This window comes from Anguilla anguilla, chromosome 5 (genome assembly GCF_013347855.1).
Source record: "Anguilla anguilla isolate fAngAng1 chromosome 5, fAngAng1.pri, whole genome shotgun sequence".
Classification (NCBI taxonomy): Eukaryota; Metazoa; Chordata; class Actinopteri; order Anguilliformes; family Anguillidae; genus Anguilla; species Anguilla anguilla.
The window spans coordinates 47,005,484-47,033,016 of NC_049205.1; the positions used below are offsets into that span (position 1 = coordinate 47,005,484).

General features: G+C 37.8%; 2 protein-coding genes across 3 annotated transcripts; one reads left to right on the plus strand and one right to left on the minus strand.

Annotated features, from left to right (window-relative positions):
• Positions 1–270: 270 nt before the first annotated feature.
• Positions 271–10,913, plus strand: LOC118227899 (very long-chain acyl-CoA synthetase-like). Of its 2 annotated transcripts, XM_035418946.1 has the most exons (11): positions 271–292; positions 420–485; positions 2,311–2,520; positions 2,691–2,849; positions 4,847–4,971; positions 6,043–6,237; positions 6,434–6,524; positions 7,549–7,747; positions 8,035–8,132; positions 9,213–9,343; positions 9,478–10,913. In XM_035418946.1, the coding sequence occupies exons 1-11, from the start codon at positions 286–288 to the stop codon at positions 9,649–9,651; spliced, it is 1,455 nt and encodes a 484-aa protein (XP_035274837.1). In that variant the 5' UTR covers positions 271–285; the 3' UTR covers positions 9,652–10,913. The 2 variants fall into 2 exon arrangements, with proteins under 2 accessions (XP_035274837.1, XP_035274835.1); XM_035418944.1 differs by lacking the exons at positions 271–292; positions 420–485 and adding an exon at positions 1,197–1,808.
• An 82-nt stretch (positions 10,914–10,995) lies between these two features.
• Positions 10,996–19,031, minus strand: LOC118227900 (very long-chain acyl-CoA synthetase-like). The gene is made up of 10 exons (XM_035418947.1): positions 17,931–19,031; positions 16,328–16,537; positions 15,966–16,124; positions 15,330–15,454; positions 14,706–14,900; positions 14,511–14,601; positions 14,112–14,310; positions 13,634–13,731; positions 13,318–13,448; positions 10,996–12,555 (listed from the first exon to the last, which is right to left on the minus strand). The coding sequence occupies exons 1-10, from the start codon at positions 18,397–18,399 to the stop codon at positions 12,379–12,381; spliced, it is 1,854 nt and encodes a 617-aa protein (XP_035274838.1). The 5' UTR covers positions 18,400–19,031; the 3' UTR covers positions 10,996–12,378.
• Positions 19,032–27,533: the final 8,502 nt, after the last annotated feature.

Genomic DNA, 27,533 nt, shown 5'->3' on the forward strand with positions numbered 1-27,533 from the left:
CATGGGTTACCTCAAGGTCAGCCAAGGGAAATGCTTACTGGTTAATCAAACATTACTCTTTTTCACAAACACTGATAGAATATTCCCTGATCTTGTCAGTGCTGAAAAAAAACAGAAAAACCTCACAACCTTTAATTTAATTTTGATCCTTATTCAAAGTCATCCCTCCAACTCTGCCCATTCCTTAGGAACCGGAGCATTTCACTGAACTCCAGTTGGCAAGGCAGTGTATCGGCAGCACTGAGGAATAATCAGAACCCCATAGCTATGTTAGGAAAAATACTCATGATCGGTAAGAAAGAACAATCTGGCGTTAACAGGTATTTCTTTGGCAAACAAGCAGGGTTACACTTTGGCAAGTTGCTCTGGCTAAAAGCATGGGCTCAATGAATAAATTGGAAATTTGTTTATTATGCAAGACCACAGTTCCTGGATGAACACGGATATTAAATTATCTTCTATCGGGCATGTATTACCTGAGGAAGGTATGTATTACCAAATGCTAAAGTCAAAATATATCTTGAACTGATACTAGTGCTATAGCAAGTAGAACACTTAATAAAAAGTATATAAAAAATTCAGATATACAGTAGATTACAGATATAGGTGTAATTACTCTCATTCTACTCTTAAGGGGTTCTGAAGTGCCAGGGCTTCCATATAATTAATATAAATAGCTGGTGCATTTTTTTGTCTATCACCATGGAATGTAGTTCAATCAAAAACGTAATGCTAGGTGAACTGTCAAAATATGGTTGTTTTTGGCGAATACTTGAAAGCACCTGACACCTGCCTAATGTTTTTCTAATATGAGTCTTTCAAAGAGATTATTTATTTATTTATTTTTATTAAAAAACATTTGTCCTAAAACGAGAGAAATCCGGGATAATTATGAATCCCTGAGGACACCGGGAGAGGGCAATGGAATTCGTCTCGGGAAAATCGAGAGGCTTGGGTGGACTGTTGGTTATGCTGTAATTAATTGTGCAATAAGCATATAGGCCAATTTACACTGATACACAGCAAAATGTCTAGTGTTAATTCAACTCTTTAACAGATAACATTTGGTCCTACATCCCACATAGCTATACACATTTTACTGCGTAGTATATAACTTGATGTTATCCTTAATGACTTAGCGAAGCGCACCGGAAAGCGCACAGTTCAAAGTTCTAAGTAAGGGGGGACTGACCTTGGAATACTGCTTGCCAAATGAGACTGCCTATTCGGAGTCGACTCACGCGTATAGCCTACATTTGCAAGCAGAAAATCATTCAACTATAATCAGTTACTGAAGTATTTTGTCGGGTATCCCTATTACACCTAATCGTGTAATATGTACTTATATAGCTTTTTAGCTGGACTGGCTATTTTGCCTTTATTTTTGTACATCCGCTTTCCTTACTTAATACATGATTTGCGGTTTTTTGCAAGGAGCATCCGTTGCGGTATACAAATTTCGAAATACAAAAAGAAAAAGCCATTCTTTACTATTTTGGACTGTTTTTTGGACAAGGTGAAGCAGCACCCGGACAAACCTTTTATTGTTTTTGAGAACAGTACATACTCCTACTTGGATGCCGATAAACAAAGCAACAAAATTGCCAGAAGTCTGATGGAGTTTTCTAGTTTGAAGGAAGGGGATACTGTAGCGCTCTTTTTCGGAAATGAGCCAATGTATGTATTCCTCTGGTTGGGGCTATCGAAAATTGGCTGTAAAATTGCTCTTTTAAATCACAGCATTAGATCAAAGTCATTGCTGCACTGTTTCTCGTGTAGCGGAGCAAATGCGTTAATTGCTGCTACAGGTAAGCTAAAGAAAAAACATATCCTATTGCCATGGCAAAACATGTCACTGAAATCATTTTGGTTACTTGTACTCAATAATCGCAACTGAATTCGGAATGCTAAAAGTCTATCAGTCAGTAATATTTGCATATATTTGGATTGCATAGGATAAAATGTTAGTTGACACGTTAAAACCTTAGTGGTATCATGAACCTCCAGTCATAGACCATTGCCATGACAAGTGTTAAAAGTGGGAAATGCGAGGTGGTAATTATGCATGTTTATAAGAGTGATACAGCACCTCGGAGTTATTACTTTTTGGTTCCTTGTTGTCTAGGGGGGGTTGGCAAGATGCAGTAATAATAATAATAATAATAATAATAATAATAATAATATTAAAATGGAAAGATTGAAGAATAAGATATTGTTCTGCATCTAGGACAATATTCCAGACAGAATTTATATATGCTTGTTTGGATGCTAATCTGCATGTACCTTAATTCTGAACTCCCTCCTGCTCAGAGCTGAAAGGTGCTGTTGAAGAGATTCTACCAGCACTGCGGGAGCAGAACATCTCTGTATTCATCCTCAGTGAAGAATGTAACACATTGGGGATCGAAACCCTCTCTGATAAAATCAGCAAGGCCTCCGATAAGCCGCTGTCACCAGACCTGCGGTCAAACGTGATGTTGAAAAGCCCGGCGCTTTATATCTATACTTCGGGCACCACAGGTATTTTGAAAAGCTAAACATTATACACTGACTTTGATGTGAAATACTTTGTGAACGACTCTTTCTGTTCGTATCTAATCATTTAGATTATATATTGTTTGTTGCCCATCTGAAGTGGCCTACATGGGCATTATGATTTGGATTTAATGGTAATATTCCTTTTTCCTAAGGTCTTCCGAAGGCTGCTGTGATTACGCACGAGAGGGTGTGGTTAGCGTCGTTTCTTCTGGGGCTAGTTGGAGTGAGCTCAGATGATGTACTTTACGTTTGTCTTCCTCTGTACCATACCTCTGCATTCCTCATGGGACTCACTGGTGCAATTGACAGAGGTAATCACGCTCAGATTCACATTCAGTTTGAAAAAAAAAAATCTACTGTCCAAAACTGGGCTGGCCATCCCATGTCCAAACAGTCCTTTTGTGGAAGTAACTTAGAAAGGTCCTTTTTTGTCAAGTAAGGTTTATTGGAGATTCAACGTTCACATGAGGATGACAGTACAAGTATAGGAATCACCAAGTTTTTCAGTATGCATAAAGAAACATTTAACATTCAAAAGAAAACTAAAAACATCAACAACAAAAAAAAAAAAAAAAAAAAAAAGTAAAAACAAAAAAAAAAAATAAATAAAAAAAAAATAAAAGTCTATTCCAATTTCCCAATAAAAGTGGGTCTGGTTCTATGTGAAGCTCAAGAACGTCTGAGAACACTTTAAAGATTTCACCCCAGTAACCATGCAGGTTGAGGCATAGCGCATATCTGTGGAGTAGAGTGGCCTCAGTTGCATTACATTTTTCACAAATTGGTGAGACATTTGGGAATATCCTGTGTAACCTGGTCTTCGAATAATGGAGTCTATGGATAACTTTAAATTGAATAAGACAGTGTCTAGAATTAATGGAACATTGGTGGATCTCCTCCAGACTCTTTTCCCAGATCTCATCAGGGATCTCTACCCCTAGCTCCTTCTCCCAGTCTACTCTAATCGAAGTTGTTGTAGGTGGATTTATAGACTGTAAAGTGTCATATAAATGGGATATGATTTTGTCTTTGCCGGCTAAGTCTCTAAGGCAATCGTCCATACAAGAGGGCTGAGCAGCAGCAAATCCATGTGAATGAGTCAGTACATAGCTTCTGACTTGCAGAAACCTAAAAAGAATTACTCCTATGGAGTTCGTATTTTTCTTGTAGCTGTTTGAAACTGGCAAAGGTCCCGTTTAAGTACAGGTCCCCTATAGTTCGTATACCTAAGTCCCTCCATTGTTTGAAACCATCGTCCAGCACAGATGGGGAGAAGGATGGGTTAGCTGCTATGGGAAGTAAAAATGACAGTGTTTTCACACCGAAGTGAGCCTTAATCTGCTTCCAGATGCTCAGAGTATTATGGATAATGAAGTTACCACCATAGGTTGATTTTTTAAGACTCAATGGGGATAGGATCACGGCTCCTATATCATAGGGGTGACACTCCTCTTGCTCTAGTTTCAGCCATTCCCAAGAACCACTCATGTCATGCAACCATAATGAAATAATTCTAATATTAGAGGCCCAGTAATAAAGATGAAAATTTGGAAGAGCAATACCCCCCCTCCCCCCCGCTTAGTCTTACAGAGGTGCAATTTCTTGATCCTGTGACTTTTATAATTCCACAGAAAAGGTAGGATGATCGAGTCTAACCGGTTAAAAAATGATTTAGGAAGAAATACCGGGAGGTTCTGAAAGAGATATAAGAGTCGTGGAAGAAAAATCATTTTAATGGCATTAACCCTTCCAATCAAAGAAATAGGGAGAGACCTCCAAAACTGAATACTTGCTTGCAATTTGTCTATCGGGGGGGGGGGGGGGGGGGGGGGGGGGGGGAGTTGGCTGTATATAAGGAATCGGGCAGTCTAGTCACTTCGATCCCAAGGTAGGTAAACTTTTCCCTGGATATTCTAAAAGGAAAGTATTTTAATCTCACGATTAAAAAAGGTCCTTTTTTAATAGTGAGAGAAGGACGCTACTGTTGTGGCTCCATAATTGATAAATAATTCATTTCACTGCATTACCTGTCAGGCTTATTAATCCTAAAAGTCTATTCAAGCTATATTAAGAGCAAAATGTATTTGAACATTCAGTTTGTACTTGGGCTTAATAGGACTATACTGACAGTTAATTTTTCTTTGATTTCCTTTTTTTCCTGTTTGAAAGTTATATTTTAGTTATATTCAAATTTTAAAACCTGGTAACTGTCCATGTATTGCTCAATGAAACCGCAGATAGTACAGTATGTATACAGCTATTTACATTACCTGGAAAGTAATAAGCCTGTTTTATCTCCTATTTTAAGGAATGACAGTTATTTTGAGAAGGAAATTTTCAGCCTCTCAGTTCTGGGACGACTGCAGAAAATACAATGTTACAGTGATACAGTACATTGGTGAAATAATGCGCTACCTCTGCAATACACCAAAGGTAATTTCTGAAACCAGTGACTATTTTTTAATGACACTAGCGTCGTCAATGGAGAAATGTTCTATTTCACTTCTTGGATGAGTGCTAGGGGTGTTAGGTTAATCATACTGAGCTTTACTCTGTGATCATGTGCGAAAATATTTTATATACAGTTGCAAGAAAAAGTTTGTGAATCCTTTGGAATTACCTGGATTTCTGCATTTTCTTGCAACTGTAGAAATCTATGTAGTACATGCTTACAGCAGCTGACATCAGACTCTTTGTAAATAAGATAAATCTGTGGCCATGTTCAGCCCTCTTTAGTCTGTGGCACTTAATGCAGAGGTGTTGGACATTCTTCAGTATGTCTAATTGGTGCTCCACCCAACTTGCCCAAACCATCTCCTCATAAAACTGCGAGGAGTTCCACATACGATCACCCAAGGCAGACTACCAGTTTCCCCATTGTATTGCATCAAGGCTAACAAGTTTAAGCTTTTAAACTTGGTTTGGTTTGTTAAAAGTTGTGTGGCTCAGCTAGTGAAGACATTGTCCTTGAGTTCAGATTTAACCCGACAGCCTATGTAGGGTTAGAGTCAGGATTTTGTCATTAGCAAACTATGACTGGAATTCCATGTTGTCTGGGTTCTCTGGTTACTGTTGCATGCATAGGTACTGTCTAGCCTTGCACCCAGTACACCAGTGCATTCGATAAATAGCTTTTTTAAATTGTAGATGTACAGGTATGGCACAAAAAAGTGCATGCGTATGCAACAAGTGCATGAGTTGCACTCCAATGCAGGTCATCCTTTAATTAAACAATTAACATCCCATCATGCACTTTTCTACATTTAATGTATAGAAAATTAGAAATACCAGAAATGCTGGGTTTCCAGGAGCAGGAGCTTCAGTGATCAAGAAAGCTCAGTTTGGTGATGTTTCATTTTTACAAGCAATGATGTCTTAAGATGGGATATTTTAATACGTCATATTCTTGCAGCAGGTTGTACTAACTGTGCATGATCTGACTGACATCCTTGCAAGAGTGGTGTTGCATTACCCCTTATGTCTAGTTATTTTCTTTCTTTTCAGAAAGTCAGTGACAGAGATCACAAGGTCCGGATCGCCGTAGGCAATGGTATACGAGCTGACACTTGGTCAGAATTTCTTCACAGATTTGGAGATGTACAGATCCGTGAATGTTATGGTGCCACAGAGGGTAATGTTGGCTTCATTAACTATATGGGGAAAGTTGGTGCAATTGGAAAGGACATTTCTTTCTTGAGGGTAAGTAATACATTCTATGTGAAGAAAATAGTGAAAACCAAAAAAATAAAAATAAATTAGACACCAGAAGGCATTGGTAGCCCATAACAGTTGGGAATGACTCAAAGCAAACCTCTCACTCTGTGTTGTTTCAATAATCATCTTTTGCCTTACGTAACACTAATTTAATTTACTTCATAATTTGTGTTCACTGTAGAAAATCACTCCCTATGCATTGATTAAGTACGACACAGAAAGAGAGGAGCCTGTGCGAGACTCAAAAGGATTGTGTATAGAAGTCCCAAGAGGTACTGTATCAAACTCCTCAAACCTCAACCTAAAGACTATGAAAAACATACTTTGTAGAATCTCGATTAGGTAAAAGATATATTCTATCAAAATAGAGATATAGCTTGTTGAATTCTCATTTTAACAGAGATTTCCATGTCACAACTGTTGGTGGTCACTTGCAAGAGATCTGAGACACTTTCACACCTTTGCATGTAGTGTCTCTTGAACTCTTGTTGCAGCCATGTGATCCTGTAAATAAATATGGCAGAGACTATTATTTTAGGACAGGGGTGGGCAATTCCATTCCTGAAGGGCTGGTGTGTTTGCAGGTTTTTGTTTCCACCAATTACTGTGGCTAAATGAGCTAACTGGCTGTACACACCAGCACTGGTTCACTCATAGATTAGATTACAATAAAATGTCTTGTATACAGACACAACAGCAGTGTTCAGCTGCCATTCATGCGCTTATCAACAAATGCGGCTAAAATGCCAGATGGCGTAAATGTTAGGGGTAATTAAGCAATTAAGGTCAGATGTTGACCTGAAAACCATAAACAGATATGGCCCTCATTGCCCACACCTGGGTTAGGAGGCCGTGGAAGGCATGGCTGGCAGCTGTCTCTGCTAAAATGCCAATATTTACACCCAGAATAGTAGTACATGTTAATGTGCCAAGCATGGATTTGGCAAAAGGTATATTGGGGAAGCATTTAAATTATACTGTTACACCAGCCTGAGATTGGTGTACAGGGGCAGAGAAGCAGTGTCCATGGGTATGTTTGGAAAAAATGTTTTCACTGGGTGAGTTTAGAAAAAAAAAAAAAAAAAAATTAAGCATTGATAGGTCAATGCTGTAATAAGTATTTATTAACTGTTAATTAATGTCTCTACTGATAATTTTCCATTGGTGTGCATGTTAATTAAGGTATTACAGTAAGTAATATGGTTGAGTTGTACCTGGTTAAATGAGCCTGGTTCAAGCATGACGGTCAGGAAATGATGTATGAAATGAACAGTGTGCTTTGTTTTGTTTGTTTAGGAGAGACCGGCCTTTTTGTTGGGAAGATAACGAAACTCTCACCTTTCATTGGATATGCTAAAAACAATGAGCAGACAGAGAAGAAGAGGCTGAAAGATGTTTTTGAAAAAGGTGACCTTTACTTCAACAGTGGTGATCTTCTGAAGATTGACCAGGATGGATTTGTCTACTTTCAAGATCGGATTGGTGACACGTTCAGGTTAGCAGTTCATACAATTGATTGCAGGGATTGTATATCAGGAACTGGGAGTGCTGTAGCACTTGTGTTGATTCACAGCTAAGAAACTTTGATAAAGCAGGCCTTCATTTTTCACTGCAATCAGCCAGTTCGTGAAGGTTTCTCAAATGAATTGCAACCAAAAGTGGTTTCATTTTTCTTGATTGAATATCAGTAGAAATACATGACCAGGACATGTTGACCCTCTCAAAAAGCAGGGAAATGATATCGCATTCTGTTTTGTAATTGTCTTTTTCTTCTGAAAATAGATGGAAGGGGGAGAATGTGGCAACCAATGAAGTTACTGATATTCTGATAACAGTGGACTGCATTGAGGAGGCCAATGTCTATGGCGTCAAGGTGCCAGGTAATTAACAAACTATTTGTAAAGCCTTAATCCTCATTCCATCTTTATTTACAGAAATGACAGGTGTGACTAATGACACTATTTTGACATGTACTATTGATGAAAGATGCCTTTTGGCAGCTCAGTAGTTACATATGTCACCTCCCATTTCCTGCATTAACAATGCAGCATGTATGGGTCAACACTTTAGAAGGAAGTAAATATATACACATTACACAAAATCCCACTGTTGTTAAGCATACAGAAGTAGATACAGAAGATACAGGGCTGCCCGTAAGTATTTGGACTGAGACACACTTTTTGTTTTTTTATCTCTGTGCTGGAAAATGGGCTGGATTTTATGAAATATATTTTCAGTGGGTAGATTGCAGCTGGATTCATTAATAGCCAATCAAATGACCTCCTTTCATTCCCTTTAAGAGCCACGTGCATTGTGCAGGGTATACTGCCAATTTTCGTAGTCCGTGACTGCAGTGGAAGACGAGGATAATGATATAGGCTGCTAATCGGATGTTTCTCACGAGCCGGTCTTTTGTGGGAGGTGTAGAGTTACACTGTCCCTTTTTTCAAAAATTGAGTTCAGACAAATCTCGTGAATAAGGAAAAATTGTTCAAATTTGTTAGAAATATTTTCCGTCAGAATTAAAATAAAACATTTCCTAAACATTTATTATGGGCCAATTTTAACTCCTTGCAGATGCAAAATCTTCCCTATCTTCGCCCATTTAGGGGTGTTCTTTTTTAGGCGGTGGGAAAAAGAAATACATTCAAAAAATAATAAGAAAGTTGTCATATTTAGTACTTGGTTACAGATCCTTTGCATTCAATGACTGCCTGAAGTCTGCAACCCATAGACATCACCAGGTGCAGACATCATGCTCTGCCAGGCTTTTCTACAGACACCTTCAGTTCCTGTTTGTTTTGGGGGCTTTTTTTCCTTCATTCTTGTCTTCAGCAAGTGAACGCATGTTCAGTTGGATTCAGATCGGGAGATTGACTTGGCCAGTCGAGAACATCTCCTATTACTGGCTTGATGTGTTGGGACTTTAACAGAGGTTTTCCACTGTTGTTTTCCTTCAGGACATGAGGGAAGAATAGGAATGGCTGCTGTCAAGTTGAAAGATGGCCATGAATTTGATGGCTCTGACACATATGAATGTGTTAAGACCAGCCTGCCCATCTATGCAAGACCTCGCTTTATTAGGATTCAGGTAGACATGTCTAAAATTCTGTTTGTCAAATATTTGAATCAGTGCATGGCAATATATTCATTCACCTCTAGTATTTCATCAGGAGACTTTAGGCATGCATTCATTTTTCTCAATTACTGTGTTTACATATGCAGAATTCCCTGGCACTAACTGGAACATTCAAGAAGATTAAAGCGAAGTTGGCAGAGGATGGTTTCAACCCAGCAACAATACACGATCCCTTATACATCCTGGATGAGAATAAGGGCTACATTCCAATGACACAGGAAATGTATGATTCAATCAGTTCTGGCAGGGTCAGGTTGTGAAATAGTTATGGGGAAATTAAATGTGCAGAAATGTTTATGTGTAAGGGAGACCTATAAAATCATGCAGCTTGTTTTATGAATACTAATAATTTGAAATGTTTAATTTTATACATGTTAATATGTGTAGCTTTAACATTTGGCAGTAGCTTTGACTATAGATTACTGAATTGATTGAAGTTACTCAAAATGAATTTCAAATGCCGGTGTATCTGTGAAACAAACCTGGGTCAAATACATATTTAAAGTATTTTAATTAATTTTAAATACTTTTTTTTTAAATTATTTGAAATTCAGCATTTACAAATAGAGAGTATTTCAATTACAAAATGTATTTGAAAATACATTTAAGGAGCATTTGCATGTATTTGCTATTACTTTCAAATATGTCTTTAAAAACATTTAAAATACTGAATTTTCAAATACAAAGTGTTGATTTAATTTAATTATTTGAAAATAATTTCACAACATAAGGCCAGTGGTGCGACATGCGCAATTGCACCAAAATGTTGACAGACTTAAAAAGTACTGGATATGCGAGAACCTATCAGCTCTGAAAGCTGAACATTTTGTTTATTAAGATGACAGTAAATTAGATGACAGTATTTTGATGAGCATGCCTCAGGTGACTACTGATGGCCCCAGTCCAACTGTACCGATTTCCATTGTTATTTGGTAGTGAATATGCACGGCTGATTTCTATTTTATCTGTGTTTAACTTTACAAAATGTAAAGGATGGAACTGTACATATGGCTGTCAAATGCTCTGACAACATAAAAAAGAGGAAATACAGTAAAAGGCCACTAACTTTAAAAAGATTGCATGGGTACAAATAAACTGGCAAGTAGCTTATCAAGAAGTCTGAGTTTGCCATCCCCCCCCATGCAAAGACATGTACGGGCATATAAGCTGCTGTCCGTTAGAGGCAGCCCATGAGTTGTTTAAAATTGCCAACGTAGACTACCCTTGCTTCATAGTCTAAATTCAATGCCTAGCCCCTATTAGTTCCCCTGGAGTGCCCTCAGTATTATAGCTTGCTGACATCACATTGAATGTGTATTTACATGCATTTTCAAATCCAAATCCAAATATGTATTTGTATTTGACCCAGGTCTGCTGTGAAGTGAATGCATTAACATTGTGTATAGAAATGTATGTTTTATATGGAAGACCAAATGTGACAAAATTTTAAAAAATTAATTGATAATTAAATGAACGGATTGTTTAATATAAACGCCATGAAATAAATTGATAATGAAATAAATAAGCAATGAAATAAATTGTTGATGACATAAATAAGCAATGAAATAGATATTAAAATACGAAACAAAATAAATAAATGTCTATTCATTATTTAATATCTCTTTTTATTTATTTCATGTTTTTATTCCCAAAGGACACTTTGCACATTGTATCCTTTGTACATTTCTTCACGTATTTATTTCTATCCGTAATTATTTCTCATTCAACATGGAAGGGTTGGGGTCAGCTAGAATCATAGAGACAGTGCAAGAATAGCCCCCACTATAAAAATGCCAAAACGTTGTATGGTAGGCTGCACGAATAACAAAGCCAAGAACACTGCATTTAAGTTTTATGTCCTCCCATGCAAAAAGACCAAGCCAATGTGGAGAAAAAAGTGGAGTTGTAACAGTGAGCACAATATGTATGTCACCTTGTGCTTGTCAACAAAATTGCCATGTTCATACAAGATAGACATGAAAACAATAATTTTTATATCCTCAAAATAGTAAAATGACTTCAGCAGGGAGCACCTGATACCACAATGACAACAGGAGACAAACTTATAAAAGAGGTTAAAGTTAAACAATCTAATTCAGCATTTGTCGCATGTACAGTGGACAGCACTGCTGCTATTGAACTTAAGATTTGTACGGACCATCCTGTCTCTGTATGCTTATTACGTAAAATAAATTGCAGTCGATTAAAGACCTCCTTTATATGTTCCTTGCACTAACTGCTGTACACATACGCAGTCTCTTATTTGAATTAGCGAAAGAATAAAGCCTATTATCTGTGGTTTGAATAGTGTGTGCCCTGCAATAGATTGGCAGCCTGTCCAGGGTGTATCCCTGCCTCACGCGCAATGCACGCTGCATCGGGCTCCAGCACCCCCCGCGACCCTTACTAGGATAAGCAGGTATAGATGATGGAGGGATGGATTTGTGGCTTGCAATACCACTTCTCTGCCACTAGTGTGTATGCAGATAAATGAGGACCCCTTCACTTTGAGGAAACCACAGAAACCTAAGGAAAAACAAAAACAACTTCTCTGCGAAAGGCAAGGGCGGTGTTAAAAACATTAGTACGCCATTTATGAAAGTCTTTACACCCCTTAAGTTCAAGTGTAACTCATTAATATCACGTTAGATGCCAAGCTTGTAATTGCCTAGTCATTATTTTTATTTGTGCAGGTAAGAATAGTAATAAGCTTGATGAATAAATAAGAAAGAAAAAAACAAATGGCTTGGTTTATTTATACCAATGCAAGTTACACTGAGCTGATGTGTCATTCAAATTTAGTTCCACCCTTGATAAAGATGAACAAAGGCTGTATAAAATAAGAATTCAGGTAATGAGCATTATTGTACCGACAAAAAAATGCTTTTATACTAATAAGATGGATCAGGGTAATACATTTTGTTGAACAAGTCATTTTTTGTAGTTATAAGTTGTTTAAAAAATCTGAATGCCAGAAAAAACTAAATTCATAGCTTTATGTTTCCTGAAACAATAGACTCGTAAATGTCTTGCGTCATTTGAATGTAGCTCATTTGTTCTTTGTCCAGAATGTACAGTGGGTCTTGGATCAACGCTGGGTTGAAGCCTTCTTGCACTAACTTGACTTTAATCTGCTTGAACGTTCCTGTTATCGTCAAGGAATTCTGGGAGAACAATAAAGAAAATTAGAGGGAAGCAAGAGTGAAAATTTAAATGAAAACATCTAAAGAAATGCGGAAGAATATAATTTGACTACTATATTTTTGTGTCAGTTGGGATAGGATTAATCACTTCTCTTTGAAATGTGTATAATGGTAGACTTTGTTTGACTGATTGTTAATTATTAACTTGAAACTCATAGTTACAAAATAGGAGCACCTTGTTTAAAAAATACATGAAAGTAACATGGCAATAAAAAAGTGTTTAACGAGACTTTGCAAACATTTCCAATCACTCCCATTCCCAAAGTGTTCATATCTCAGGGATTCTTTTGTACCAATATCAAAATTAGACAAATGGGGATATCAACGCTAAATTGCTTGAGAATACAATGTAAATACAATTAAGACACAAAGAAAGTCAAACATAGAGGGCCCCTGAACTTTATATGCATCATCCAGATGACATAACAAAAAATCACAAATGTTGAGATCTCAATTAGCCTAACTCAATTAGCCTATGTTTAAATATTGGTTCACTTAAGCGTATAGGTGCAACATAAACAATACCTGTTAATAAAATAAGGCAAAAACTTTTTCAGTACAGATTCCAAAAAATAAATAAGAAAAAATGTATTTTGTATTATGTCAATTTCAGAATGATGAACCTCATAGTTCCATTTCCTATGTGTGCTTATCTTAGAGACTCTATTAATGTATTTATTACCTAATGGACCTATTTCATTTCAGGTGTGTAATCAATTTTACCTGAATCCTTGCAAAGCGTGGCCAGGCGTAAGCTGGCAGGTAGCTGACGACATGGCTGAACATGCTGGAACGGTCAAACTGTCTCCCTTCCCTCAGTATTACAGCAGCCATTCCTATCCTCCCCTCATGGCCTTGGGAGAAAGCAGCAGTATAGCATTATAGTGAGGAGAAAGAAATATGGGGAGGGGGGAGTTAGATGCTCTGTATCAAGAATGATATCGTCCTTCTCCAGCAAGAGCACTGTTAGTGTGACAAGAATTGCACCATGACAATATCAGCTGCACAGTACAATTTGGCAAAAGAAAATTCCCTTAACCTGGCACATGAACACCATACACATTTGCCTCCTCGATAAAATCCATCATTGTCAGGACGTCTGACACTTCAGTTGTGGCCACATTCTCCCCTTTCCATCTGTGAGTGAAAACAGAGCACAGATATTTAAAGCTGGTGATATTTGGCTGTGGGTTAAAGCCCAATGAAAGGAGTGATGTTTCTCAAATTAAAATTAATTCAAATCTTTACTATCCTCTTAGGAGCAATTTGTTTACAACTCGTAAAACAAATGAAAAACCATCCGAGCACATACAAGAAACATACAGACAAAATTATCAGGAGACAATCTCCCACAGGTTAACAGAACAGTAGAAGCGGCATGCATGTTCATTTCCGGTCATATAAGATAACCTTTGCCCACGTTACCTGGTTTTAAGAGGTGAATCAAGGTGAACCAAACAAAAAAAAGGTGCTGGGTGATATGGTACAAGAGAGAGGTATGTCTCAGTTTGAGCTACCTGAACGTGTCCCCAACACGGTCCTGGAAATAGATGAAATTGTCCTGATCGATCCTCAGCAGGTCTCCACTGTTGAAGTACTGGTCCCCTTTCTGAAATACATCACGCAGGCGCTTCTTCTCCGTTTGCTGGGGATTATTTGTGTATCCAGTAAAAGGTGAAAAAGTTGTGATCTTTGAAACAAACAACCCTGTTTCCCCTGCAAGCATATGAAACATAGCTGGCACTTGGTTTTTTAACATGAAACTGCACTAACAATATTAAATTATATTAAAAGGTGATGTAACAATTAAAATAATTGCTCATAGCACACTGATCCTAAAATGAACAAATTACAATGAGAACCAAAACCAAAAATCTACTTGTAACTTGTAGATTTAAATGTACAGTGAGACTTACCTTTGGGAACTTCAACACACAGACCACGGGAGTCCCTCACAGGCTCATCTCTTTCTATGTCATACTTAATCAGTGCATAGGGAAAGAGTTTCTAAAGCACAAAACAACAACTGGGTCAAAACAAGTTCAAAAAATTGATTATTTTCATTTGCTTCCGAGTTATCTTCATGGGTCATGAATGGCAGTAAATCTTACCCCATGGAAGAAATTTACTCTTCCAACTGCGCCAATTTTCCCAGCATAGTTCAAAAAAGACATGGTTCCCTCTGTGGCTGCATACAGCTCTTTAATGTTGATGCTACCGAATCGATTCCCAAACTCTCTCCAAACATCACCTCTAATGCCATTGCCAATAGCCAGTCTAACTTTGTGGTCTCGGTCATTGTTTCTCTATACAGGAAAACAAAACAGAACCATAATCAATGCATAAAGGCATAATTCAACTTTCCTTATACACAATATAGTTGGTTAAATACAGGGCTCAAAACATCGTAGTTTTTAGCACGTATGTGAGAATGTCAAAGAACAACAGGTGATTTTCCTCTAATTGAATTGATAGAATTTGTATCTAGAAAGGCCCCATACACTATCTTCTGTAGAGAAAAGCTTTTTGGGTCATTTTTATCTGTATTCAGAATAATGAATTGCACTAATGATCTGCCAATGAAGATGCATTGTTCCCCTCATGAATATTTTTTAATGCATAAGTCCTGAATTATACTTAGATTTTTCCCCAAACATCACACATACCCCTTGACATTCTTGTAACCTTATGATTTTGGAGCGAGGTACTGTCACTAACTAAAAACGGTACGTGACCTTTGAAGTGTTGCAGAGGTAGCGCATTATTTCACCAATGTACTGTATCACTGTAACATTGTACTTTCTGCAGTCGTCCCAGAACTCAGATGCTGAAAATTTGCGCTTCAGAACAACTGTTATACCTAGAATTGGACAAGCAACAGTCATTCATTTATTTTGTGACATGATTTTCAGTTGTGAGTCCTCTCATAGTTGGTGAATAATCAATGGGAGGTGAAAACTTTCTGAAGGCATTGTATATGTGCACACATACTCACACGCATACAGGCACAGTACACATGCATACACACAATTGTAAGTTCATTTTTTTTTGGAGAGTCAACTCTAACCAGAGGTTAATGGTCTGTATTGAGTAACCACAATCAGTTAAACTTTTGTTTTTTTATTTGTGATTAGTCATTATCAAAACTGTGCAATATATGACAACCTCTCATCAGACAGTTTAACAAAGATTTTCTGCTGCACTGCATTTTGCAATAATTCACCAAGATCATATTTATAAACCAGTGATTTATAAACTCACTTTTCAGTAAGTTATCTTCATCACAGTGATCATTATAAACCAGAACTGGAAACATAAGTTTAGTCGTTTCTGTGTTATTTCCTTTAAAATGCATTCGTGTGCAGTCTTACCTCTTTCAATTGCTCCAGTTAATCCTATTAATAATCCAGCAGAATGGTATAGAGGAAGATTGACATAGATCACATCTTTAGAGGTAACTCCTATGATTGCTTGAAAAGAAGTTGCTGCCCAGACCTTGTACTGAGGCAAAGGAACTGCTTTGGGAAGACCTGGGGAAGAGTGTGCTGCAAGTAAAACACTGGAGAGCATTGTGAGTTGTTAGCCTGTGCAAATGTGCCAAATACTCTAACATCAGCATTTGACATCAGGTTCAATACTTCTGCTCACATCTGAGATATGAACCTGAAACCTTGTGAGCAAAACAGACTCAAGTTTAAGTAGTTATTACAAGAAGTGTGAAATGTGCTGGTACCTGTTGTGCCAGAGGTGTAGATGTATACTGCTGGGCTCCCCATTGTGACATTCGACCGCAGGTCTGGTGACAGCGGCTCATCAGAAGCGTAGTTGATTTTATCAGTGAGGGTTTCAATCCCCAGTGTGTTACATTCTTCACTGAGGATGAATACAGAGATGTTCTGCTCCCGCAGTGCTGGTAGCACCTCTTCAACAGCACCTTTCAGCTCTAAGGATGAAATTAAGTATTTAAGATTTAGCTTTCACTTCTCTCCATGGGGAGCTGTATATAGACAATTGCCTTATTGTGTACAGTTATAAACTGACAATTAAAAAAGAAATATGCGTTTTATGCTGAGATAAAAGATTAATTCTCTGGTCACTTCAGAATGGTTCCTTTGTCTTTGAATTGAATTCATTTATTTATTTTTCCATTGAAGGTCATATTTTATGTAAAGCTTTCTGTACACATTAGGGTCTATTCAGATTTGAAATATGCATATAAACTATCAAATTAAGTCCAGAGTTGTGCACCTTGGTAGGTTGGGGCCTGTTCAGACCTGAGCAAGGTCACTTTGGGCCATTAAGACATCTCTAAACAGCATGTAAGTGAAGGAGTGTGTACATGGGGCAGAGTTTGATGGAAAATTAGCAGAAATTCTTACAAAAAGAGCTAAACTTCTGAATTTATACTCAAAGAGTTGTACTTTGAGGACTAAGGAGAAAATGGGTGATTTGGGTATTGGACATCTTTTTTCATCAAATAAACGAAACAATAATTTAAAAATGTATCTAATATTACATTTTGTCTAAAGATCTGAAACCATTCAGTGTGACAATAATAGAATAGAATAATAATAATAGAAATCGGGAATCATTTTATTTTACTTTTTCACTGCACTGTAGGAGTACATCTACTAATTTGGATGCATTAGTGTGCTTCTAAATTTTTCAACTTCAGAGCATGTGCTCCTTAGAAAGAATGTTAGTGTAGAGCCCTGTTTATGTTTATTATAAGTAGACTTATAAGGTGACTTATTTCTCTTTGTTGGAAGAATGTAAACCCTTCTTATATTTGATAATGGCTTAAAGACCTGTTGGCAAGCCCAACTCTAAAAAAGCTAATGTAGTCATAACAGTCAATAGTCAATAGCAAAAGTATTACCATCTGGTACTAATGGGAATCAAACAATAATGTTTTGTAAAATTGACTGTTTCAGCAAGGACTACCCGAGTTTCTTTAGCTACATTACATGTATTTAGCAGACGCTCTTATCCAGAGCGACTTACACAACATTTTTTTTATTATTTATTTATTTATTTTACATAGCATCCATTTATACAACTGGATATATACTGAAGCAATGCAGGTTAAGTACCTTGCTCAAGGGTACAATGGTAGTGTCTTACCCAGGAATCAAACCTATGACGTTTCGGTTCCAAGCCCAGTTCCTTACCCTCTATGCTACACTGCCACCCTACACGAGTATCATGTAGGCTTCCAAATTTAAATTGTGCCATGCATGAAAAAAATGCGCATTACAAATGATAATGTGGTAATCAACACACAATCTGAAATCTGAACTGACAAGGTGTGGTATAAAAGGAACTTGTCTGCTTACCTGCAGCGGCGATGAGAAGCTTTGCCTCACAGCACGAAAAGCAATGCAACAAAGATTTTGACCTGATGTTGTAATTTAGTAGCGCAGCAGCGCAGCCTACCTTAGCCAGACCCAGCCATATGGACACAAAATAAGGTTCATTTCCTAAGAAAAGTGCAACAGTGTCCCCTTCCCTCAGACAGGCATGGGTCTTTAAGGCTCTTGCGGCTTTGTTGCTCTGTTTATCCAGGTCCAGGTAAGAGTATGTTTTACCCTCAAATACAATAAACGGTTTTTCAGGTTGACTTTTCACTCTATCTAAAAAACAGTCCAGGAGGGTGTAGTTATTTTTTTGGTATTTCTGCCTCCGTGCCCTTATACGTAGAATTGTAAAAATATACTGGCAATCGTGCACAAAATATGGAAAGGAAACATGCAGAGATATCAACAGAATGACCAAGCCTACCAAAACTGTGAAAATAATCTGCATGTTGAAAGGTTTTGAATTGACACGGCACTTTTGACGGATTTTCTTGTCAGAGTAACACTCGCAAGCTACTTATATAACAAACAAAAAAAACTGTGCTGTGGCGCTTTTGTTTTTTCTCTCTCTGTATAGCATAGCAGAGTGAAAATACTTTACCCAGAGATTAGGTTCAAATCAGATTAAATATTAAACCTGAACCCTTGTTGTTATTGAATCTGGCTGTTAAACCACATGTAAAGTACACTATGTACAAATTAGAAGAGATCTGTCCTAACCACGCAGGATCATCTCACATCATGTGATCCATAGACCCTAGACGAAACTAACAGAGTCTAGATCATTACATTACATTACATTCATTTGGCAGACGCTTGTATCCAAAGCGACGTACAAAGCGACGTAGATCAGGCATGTTTCTATGTGTTTCAGATTCAGATTCAAAGATTCAAAAACGTTATTGTCCATTAATGCAGGCAATAATGGAAAGGTGTCTTTCGCTGGTGCATAGCTCACATAGAGATACAATACAGTAATATAAGAACATTAAATACACACAAAGGGCCCCATCTCACACCCGGCGCGAAACGGTGCCAAGCGCAAAGCAAGTGTCTTTGCTAGTTTCAGACCAACGCAGTTGTCATTTTCCCGTCCAGCGCCCACGTTGTTTAAATAGCATGTACTTGCGCCCATCTGACCGCCTATGGGCGTGTTGACAAATGCGTCGGTCTGAACCTAGCAAAGACCCTTGCGATGCGCTTGGCGCCGCTTTGCGCCGTGTGTAAGATAGAGCCTAGTCTTATGGCGCAGTATTAAGATAGTAATATGCGCCTACATAGGCGGGTGCACAACGCGCGATATTTTAAAAAATACATGTCATAATGGTTAGTCATAATATTTATCGGAATTAGCTAATCGCAGTAATGATTATCCGCCATTATAATAGCAATCCGCCAAGGTGCAAGGTCCCATTAAAGGGAATGGGAGATGACACTCTGATTGGTTTATTTCATGTTACCCCCAAAAAACACTTATGATTCATTAAACTAAGTACAACCCGTTTGAATCAGATTATCCGACGTTAAATTAGCAAAAGTGGATTTGTACACGCCCTAAATGCACTTGCGCCATGCGCTTTAGACCGTGCGCTTTGATCGTTAAAATATAACCCAAACAATCACATAGTGCATGTAGTAAAATCTCATGCAGTAAAAATGTAAAATGCAGTAAAAAGTGGTGTACTAAACAGCAGTACGAGTTAAAAGTTAAGAAGTTAAAAAGTTGGCCAGTGGCAGGTAAAAATTAAATACTAAATATAAAGTGCTGTATGCTAGCTCAGCTCAGTAAGTCTTTAGGTTCCTTCTTTAGTTGCTGTTGAGCTACGCAATGGCAGTGGAGATAAAGGATTTTTTAAGACAGCTCTTCCGTGCACAGGGGACTCTGACCCTCCACCCCGATGGCATCATCTCAAAAGAGGTATGAAGGGGGTGGGATGTGTCATGGAGGATTTTGTTGGCCATTCTGTTTACTGCTTTTGCATGATGTTCTGGGAGCAGCCTGCAATTTTGTTTCCCTGGTTGACCACTCTGGAGAGTTTGGCTTTGCCCCTCACAGACAAGTGACCAAACCAGGACACAATGTTGAAGGTTAGTACACTTTCAATCAGAGCTTGGTAGACACTGCTCAGGATCTCTTTTTTGACAACGAACCCTCTAAGTTTCCGCAGCAGAAAAGGTCGCTGCTGGGCCTTCTTATATACAGCCTCCCCATGCCCTGAGAAAGAGAGGGCCTGGTCTATTTAAGTGCCAAGGTGTTTCAGCACAATAGATTAATTTAATTTTTATTGCCTATAGAGTTCACACACTATATTTACAAGGGCTTAGTTGAATGATAATTGACAGGAAACCACAAATACCTGCAGACATTGCGGCCCTCCAAGACTGGAGTTTGATACCCTGGCAATTCACACTTGGCCCTGAAACATGAAACAGAATGGTATATATAGCTGCTTTTGATTTCACAAAGCTTATCTATGACAAATTAAAATATTCAAAGTAACTTCTACTGTCCACCTTCTGTACCTAACCATTACCTATCCATTCTGGCCAACATATCAATATTCTTAGCCATAATTGAAGTTTCAAACAGAGATTCGGGAGTGAACTCCTAATCCTATTACTTTAACCAAATAGGCAGGTATTTCTTGTTGGCTATAATCACCACAAACCTCTACTCGCTGCTCTGTTTCTTGCATCCCTTTGCCGAGCCACCCTGAACACCGCCCCCCCCCCCCCCCCCCCCCCCCCCCCCCACACACACACACAATCTCAACATTTTTATGTTTTCATTTGTCTTCCTTTGGCAATTATCCCTAAATGGGGGGTTAACAGCATTGTCTTCTCAGCCAGGCGCAATCCTATCCTCAGACTCAAAGCCCAAATTCTTGAAGTAGAATGTACAGTGTGTCTTCATACCCTTTTCATATGCATCTGTTGTATGGACATGTATAATTGTTCTATGGGCATATATAGTGATGACAACTAACTTTTTTAGCAGCAGTTGAAGAATGATGAAGACATGCAGGCCAAACTCAGCATAGTTCATGAACTACATAATTTAATGGATTTGTTCAATGTTTGAAATTGTGAAAGTTGACAGCCTCACTGGAGATTATATGCAAATAAAAATAATAATAATAATAGTCAATGTTCAAAGCACACACAATATGCATCGTGTAATAAGTAACTGCTAATTTAAGGGGGCATGAACATAAAAACATGCAAGTTTGGACAACCTGCGTTTTGTAGCTAATGCAAATGTCTGAAAACTGAGTGCTCTCTTTATGTAACAAGTGCGACACCAAGTGGACAAAAGTTGTAACACAGAAACATTATTCTGCTTGATGCCCATGTTGTGCTTGAATATTCATGTATGGTGAGATTGTTTGGTCTCTATGAATTGCCATTAAGGTCCCTATTTGACAACAGTGTGACAACAATATTGAGACAGCATTTTCTATTGAGTTCTATAATAATTAATTCAATGAAGTTAGTTCCTCCTCCATCTTTGAATGAGACATCCACTAACATTATCCTCCAAGTGCATCAACCACTGAAGACCAATCCATGCCCAACAAAACTATTAAGAGCTTAAGAAATTGTGAGTAGTAACGATATGCATCAAAGATACAAAATGATCCATGTTACTTTACCGAACAGGTAAGTAGAATATCTGGACATCTGCAACTTAGTCTGCTGCTTCTAAAAAAAAAAAAACCATACAAAGAAACACATGTACAACACACTTACTCTATATGTTCAAAACATCTTTTAATGTTTAGACTTTTCATAAAATGCATAATTGAATTGCATTGCTTGGATTTCTGGAGCAGAAGAGGCCCTATTTAGAGTTGGCAGATTTGCACCCCTGCTTAAAGAGATCGCTCACTTTATGGAGTTTTTGATATTATGCATAATGTTTTAGTATATGGTGCTTTTGGTGTTATATAAATTGTATTTCCTGTCAATGCCCCTATACCAGACATTGTGAAACCAGCAGGTCATCAGAAACCTCTGTGTCTAAAATATCCTGCATAAAAAACTGGGGCAATTAAAAACATGCACTAAGTCTGGGATAAAATCAAAAAGCTCCATAATGTGAACTATCTTTCACTGTAAAATGTATATTAGTGTGGTAAGGCTTTCTTTTAAAAAATGGCTTTAAGTAATTGATGCAGCTATCTTCCAATTTAAAATAAAATTACAAAATGAAACTAGGTTATTTAACTCAAACATCATTCCAGAATACAGTCTTGATTGCAATGCCCATCATTAAAATGTACATGTGTGCATTTGTGCTTACTGTATTTGTTACATTTTTGTATTAAACATCACTTTTTATAACTGTGACTCCGGTGGCATTTATATGTTTGCCTTCTGTTAACTATCTAGTTATTATAAGTCAGGGGTTGTTGGCCATAAAAGTCATCCCAATATCAGACATGTCTCTTTAAGAGCTTGACTCGATTCATATTTCTTTCCTGGTAAAGATTCAGATACAGACTGGGCATTACTGTCCTTGGCTGTTCACCCTGGCCACTGAGAATTTGCTGGCTGTGCTCTTCCACATGTTGCATCCTTTACAGATGAACACTGCTTAAAGAATAAGAAAATACCATCCTTCATTTAAAATGCCCTATTAACTGTGTTACAGTTAATTAACATTACCACTTCAGTTGCTCATTACAACATGTCATAGCATAAGCAACGTTAACTTGTGTCTACAACAAACTTCTTATTGATAACATTTTTTTACACATGAGTGGGCAGAATTACCCTTCCCAGCCAAGCCTGTATCACTAAAACAAGGCGCTGCTTATACATATGCTGTTACCTTGAAAATAATCACTCTGTGCTCTTTGTTCTGTGTGCTCGTTCTTTGTTTAAGAACTGTGAACTCTGCGATTGAGATTTGGTAGTTATCAATATTTTGGGAAGAGAGGGAGGGAGGGGAAAGGTGAAGCTGGTGACGGGAGGTTTGAGTCAGCTTTCGGATATTTTATGGCAGTGATAAAATATGATAAAGAAAGCACACTTTTAAGGAAGTAGATGTGAATATCTCAGTTCTGAAGGGGAGTAGTGCACCATCTGAAGAAGCTCTGAGAAATGCAGCTACAAAGTAACACATCGGGCTAGAGGTTGCTAGTTCGACCATGGAAATCAATTTATACTCCTTCAGTGGATGAATGGCACCTCCTATTGGAAAAATAACAGTATGAGCAGTATTTGAGCAGTATCAGATTACATTACATTACATTACAGGCATTTAGCAGATGTTCTTATCCAGAGCGACTTACACAATTTTTTACTCAACTAAGTTAGAGTACAAGAGATTTTTTTTTAAATTGTAGATTAAATGAATGTTGAATGATTATCATAATTTCTGTCTTTAGCAAATGAATTGTCAAACATTCAAATGCTACTGTGTACATAGTTAATATTAATTCCCTTTAATAATAACCATGCAGAATGTACTTTCATTTTTTCTTTTTCTTTTGGGGGGGGGGGGGGGGGGGTTCCATTCTGCTACCATAATTCTGGAATTGGACCTCATAAACAAATACCGAATTCAATGCTTGAATTGCAATTATGATTATTCCTAGTTCTTAGATAGAGTAATTTAAATAATAACCGAAGAGAATCAAATTGGAATATTTCAGTTTAATAATCTCTGATACAACTGCACTGCATGTTACCTCAATCACTGATGGATATCTCAAATCAAAATGTATTTATATACTGCATTTCATTCAGTTAATTAATTAATTATTTAATTTATTTATTTATTGTGAAAACACATCAAGAACTCTTTCTGTGTTTTTTATGCACCATTGCCAATAGCGAGCCTCACATTGTGGTCCTGCTAATTGTCTCTCAGGGTGGTCCTGATGCAATTTTTGAAAATCCTGCTTGCATAGAAAATTCAATTCCACATACCTAGCAGTTTGCAGACAGCATGGCTTCTCAATGTGTCAATGAGACATATGAATAAATGTCCTCAAAAGTTACTAACATTGGAGAGAAACTTAACTGGCAACCATACTAGGTGTAGCCTGGGGAAAACATCTAAAACATATTTTACACACATTGAAATCTTCTAGCCATTATATGTGTACAATTTGACTCAAACTGGACAACTCTATCAAGTGATATAAGTTTCACATTTTCACACTGTAAGCACTTAGCAGACACTCTTATTGAGAGCAAGTGTTAAAATTATTTGACATATATTCCATTTTTACAACTACATATTTACTGAAGCAACGCAAGTTAAGTATCTTGCTCAAGGGTGCAACAGAGTGCCCCACTCGAGAATCAAACCTGTTTCCACGTTGCAACCGGGGGTTTCAAGCCCAGTTCTCCCATTTATACTAAACTGTCACCCCATTGACATGGAGATGAGATAAAGAGGACAAAATTACAATAAGGAGACTTGGAAGTTGAAAAATGTGCCCTCAGAAAATGAAATATCATTTTACAGGCTTGTGAAAATACTCCCATTTATGATAGGAATGCTAGGATGATTAAAACTTATAATGAAGCCTCATGAAAGTGTGACCTGCCAAACACTCCTGCATTCCACAACATTTGGGTATATGGTTTCACACTCACTGTACATGGTATTTCCAAGTAAAGGCCACTTGCTATTCCTAGAGGGAAACCAATCTAGGGCAGTAGAACTGACGTCTTTGGCTAGGAGACCAATTGCATGACCTGAGAAGTGATCCCACAGGATACGTGCGGATAAAGTTTCAATGGCCAAAGAAAGTGTTTACATTGCTCCAAACCCCACTCCACACTTGCTGAAATATGTTGGTTTTAAATTTTGGAGAAAGATATATATGTATTTTATATATCTCTTTTAATAACATGTTATAGTCTCTATGTAATACTTGTTATCCTTTTAAAAACTTGTCTACAGTTTCACAGCTATGCATGTGCATTTTTAAATATCAATTTGCTTTTTATTTAAGTAGCAGTTTTACAATTTTCATTCAAGGCAATATACTCCAAGTTCTGTCATCTGACACTAACATTAAGGTCATTCAGAAAAAAAACGAGTCATATGGCAACCAAATGATTATTTATATTTTTGGAAACCAGCTGTGAGCTAACCTGAACAGATTTGGAAGTTGGCTTGGGTGACACATTGAGCATAGACCCACTGCTAAAGTTCATGCCAAGAAGCACAGGCAGCTGTCCCATCACCAGGCAACGCCACTTGAGCTGTCAATTTATACGCAGCTTCACTGTCTAAGACCAGAGAGACAGCACGTATACAGTCTTCATTCAAATCAGCTTCCTGGAAACAAGTTAAGAACACTGACGATTTTCAAGTCGGTGCCTGCCCTCAAGTTTCAGTTCAATATAGCATATAAACCTGGACACTCGCTTTGTTCATCATAAACTGATTAATCATATGGTATTGCCTCGGCTAATGTTGGTGATTGCATACAATTTAGAGAAAGCCCTGCACATTCTACAACAGTTTATTAATCAGAATCAAATGGGTGCCATTTCGATAGTCCAGGCTTAGTTCTTTCCCCCGCTCAGGACAGAAGACAGAAATGTTGCATAGATACCGCAGCACCTCTCTGGTGTATTGTATTGCTGTCACATTGCGTTTCCATCACTGTGAGGCTGAGAATTTTCTGTATAAAATGAAAGTTGAGTTTAGCATAAATATTTGTAAAATAGGGGACAGAAGTATAATTATTGACATCCATACTAATCACGTCACATTGCATGCCACCAAGTGATAAACCTTTTCATCTGTCAGCAGAGACTAAACATTTCAGGCCTGTCAGCTGGTTTGACATTTATCAACTCCCAAATGTTCGAAGTCTCTTAATATATAATCTCAAGAAGAGACTTTCAGTCTATGGTGGACTGACCTTTGACCTACTGTTTACCCTACTGCTTAAAATCTCTCACAAGAAGGAACTCATTTTTCTTTAATTTTTTTTCCTCTCTGGAGTGGGTGCTGGCATGGAGATCATGTTTTTTCAAAAAGGGAAAAATGACTCCAATGCATAGAGAGCTCCTTTGTTAGTGTTCCGATGGGAAAGCTGAAATTGCTGAATCTCAATCACCGATATCACCCATGTGAAAAGTAATTGCCCTTTTAGAAAATGAAAAGTGAAAAGCCTCCTGAGATGATTTTTACTTGTGCGCAGTGATTGAAAATGATAGAGCTAAAATTTTCATCAGGGATCCACACAGAGTGCTATTATTTGATTAATTAAAGCCCTCTGATTGTCACATATTAAAGGAATTGCAGTCCCAAAAAGGTTTGTGTAAGACCCCCATAACTACCCCCCCCCCCCCCCCACAAAAAAATGACTAAATAAATAAATACAAACTGTGAATCATTGTGGTATATCCTCCTGGGGAGATTCTGTAATTTTTAAAACCAGCCTCACACATAGTACCCATTGCCCCACATATGTAGATGTACGCAGCATGGCTTTGGAAGGTCCTGCCTGTCCTGAGGGATGGAGGTGTGAACATGGTCACATACTGCTCCCTAATAGCAGGCAGGAAATCTTTCACAGCATCCCTCAGCTATGCAAGGGATTGGAATATATTTGATTTCCTCGTTTAGCCTATACAATGGCTTTGTAGAAACCAAGATAAAAACTTCAGTGTATTGCTAACTTTTGGAACTGATAATGTGTTCTTGCCGTAGTAAATGCATGAAGAGATTATCCACTCCAACTTTCTCTTTGAAATTAAAATCTTTAAATCAAAAGATTAAATTGCAGCAGTGGAGCAGTGATTAGATCTAGATTTCTGGTTGAGCAGTGCGGTGGGGAAACCTAGATAGACCCGAAGTAGGCCAGGTAAAAACAAAGGCAGCTTCTTTCTCCACTGTGTCACCTTCTTTTATATTCCTGTGTCTGTAAAACCTTGGCAGCTTGGTTGCTTTAATGGTCATAATGAAGATACGTAACTACTTATTTTTCAAGAACAATGAATGATCTATTGATGAATTGCTGAAAAATCGATGCATACAAAGAATGAAACATTTGTCGCAGACAATGTAATAATGCATTTGTTCCTTTTTTAAATTTCCACTTCAAAACAATGCTGTATTTGTTTTTAAAAATCTGCTTATAACTTCCAAATATTTTAATTATGAATAGTTAAGAATTCCTACTTGCGGGATATCTCACAATGGCCACACATATCAAGAAGCAAAGTCCAAAGAACAGAGTCATCAACGCCCAAGGTACTAATTGAATGCAAATTGATTTATTAAAACTGATCAGCAAGGGAATAAGCAAACAGGAATGTTTACATACAGAGTAACAGAGTGTTACAAACATACAGGGTCCAGAAGGACCTTCTTATTAGCCCCAGAAATGTGCTCAGGGCTGCTACAGCTGGGTCACTCCTTAACCCTTGTCATCATATCTCACTCCAGGAGACATAGTGGGAGGCCGCTGCTGATAATTTGTAACATCCAGGTCTCAGAAAGCCTCTCTGTGAAACCCGAGACCGAGCATGGTTTGGTGTTCAAACATTCACCCCACCTCCACATTTACCGCAGTGTGTGTGGCTGAGGTTGTGACAGTTTGT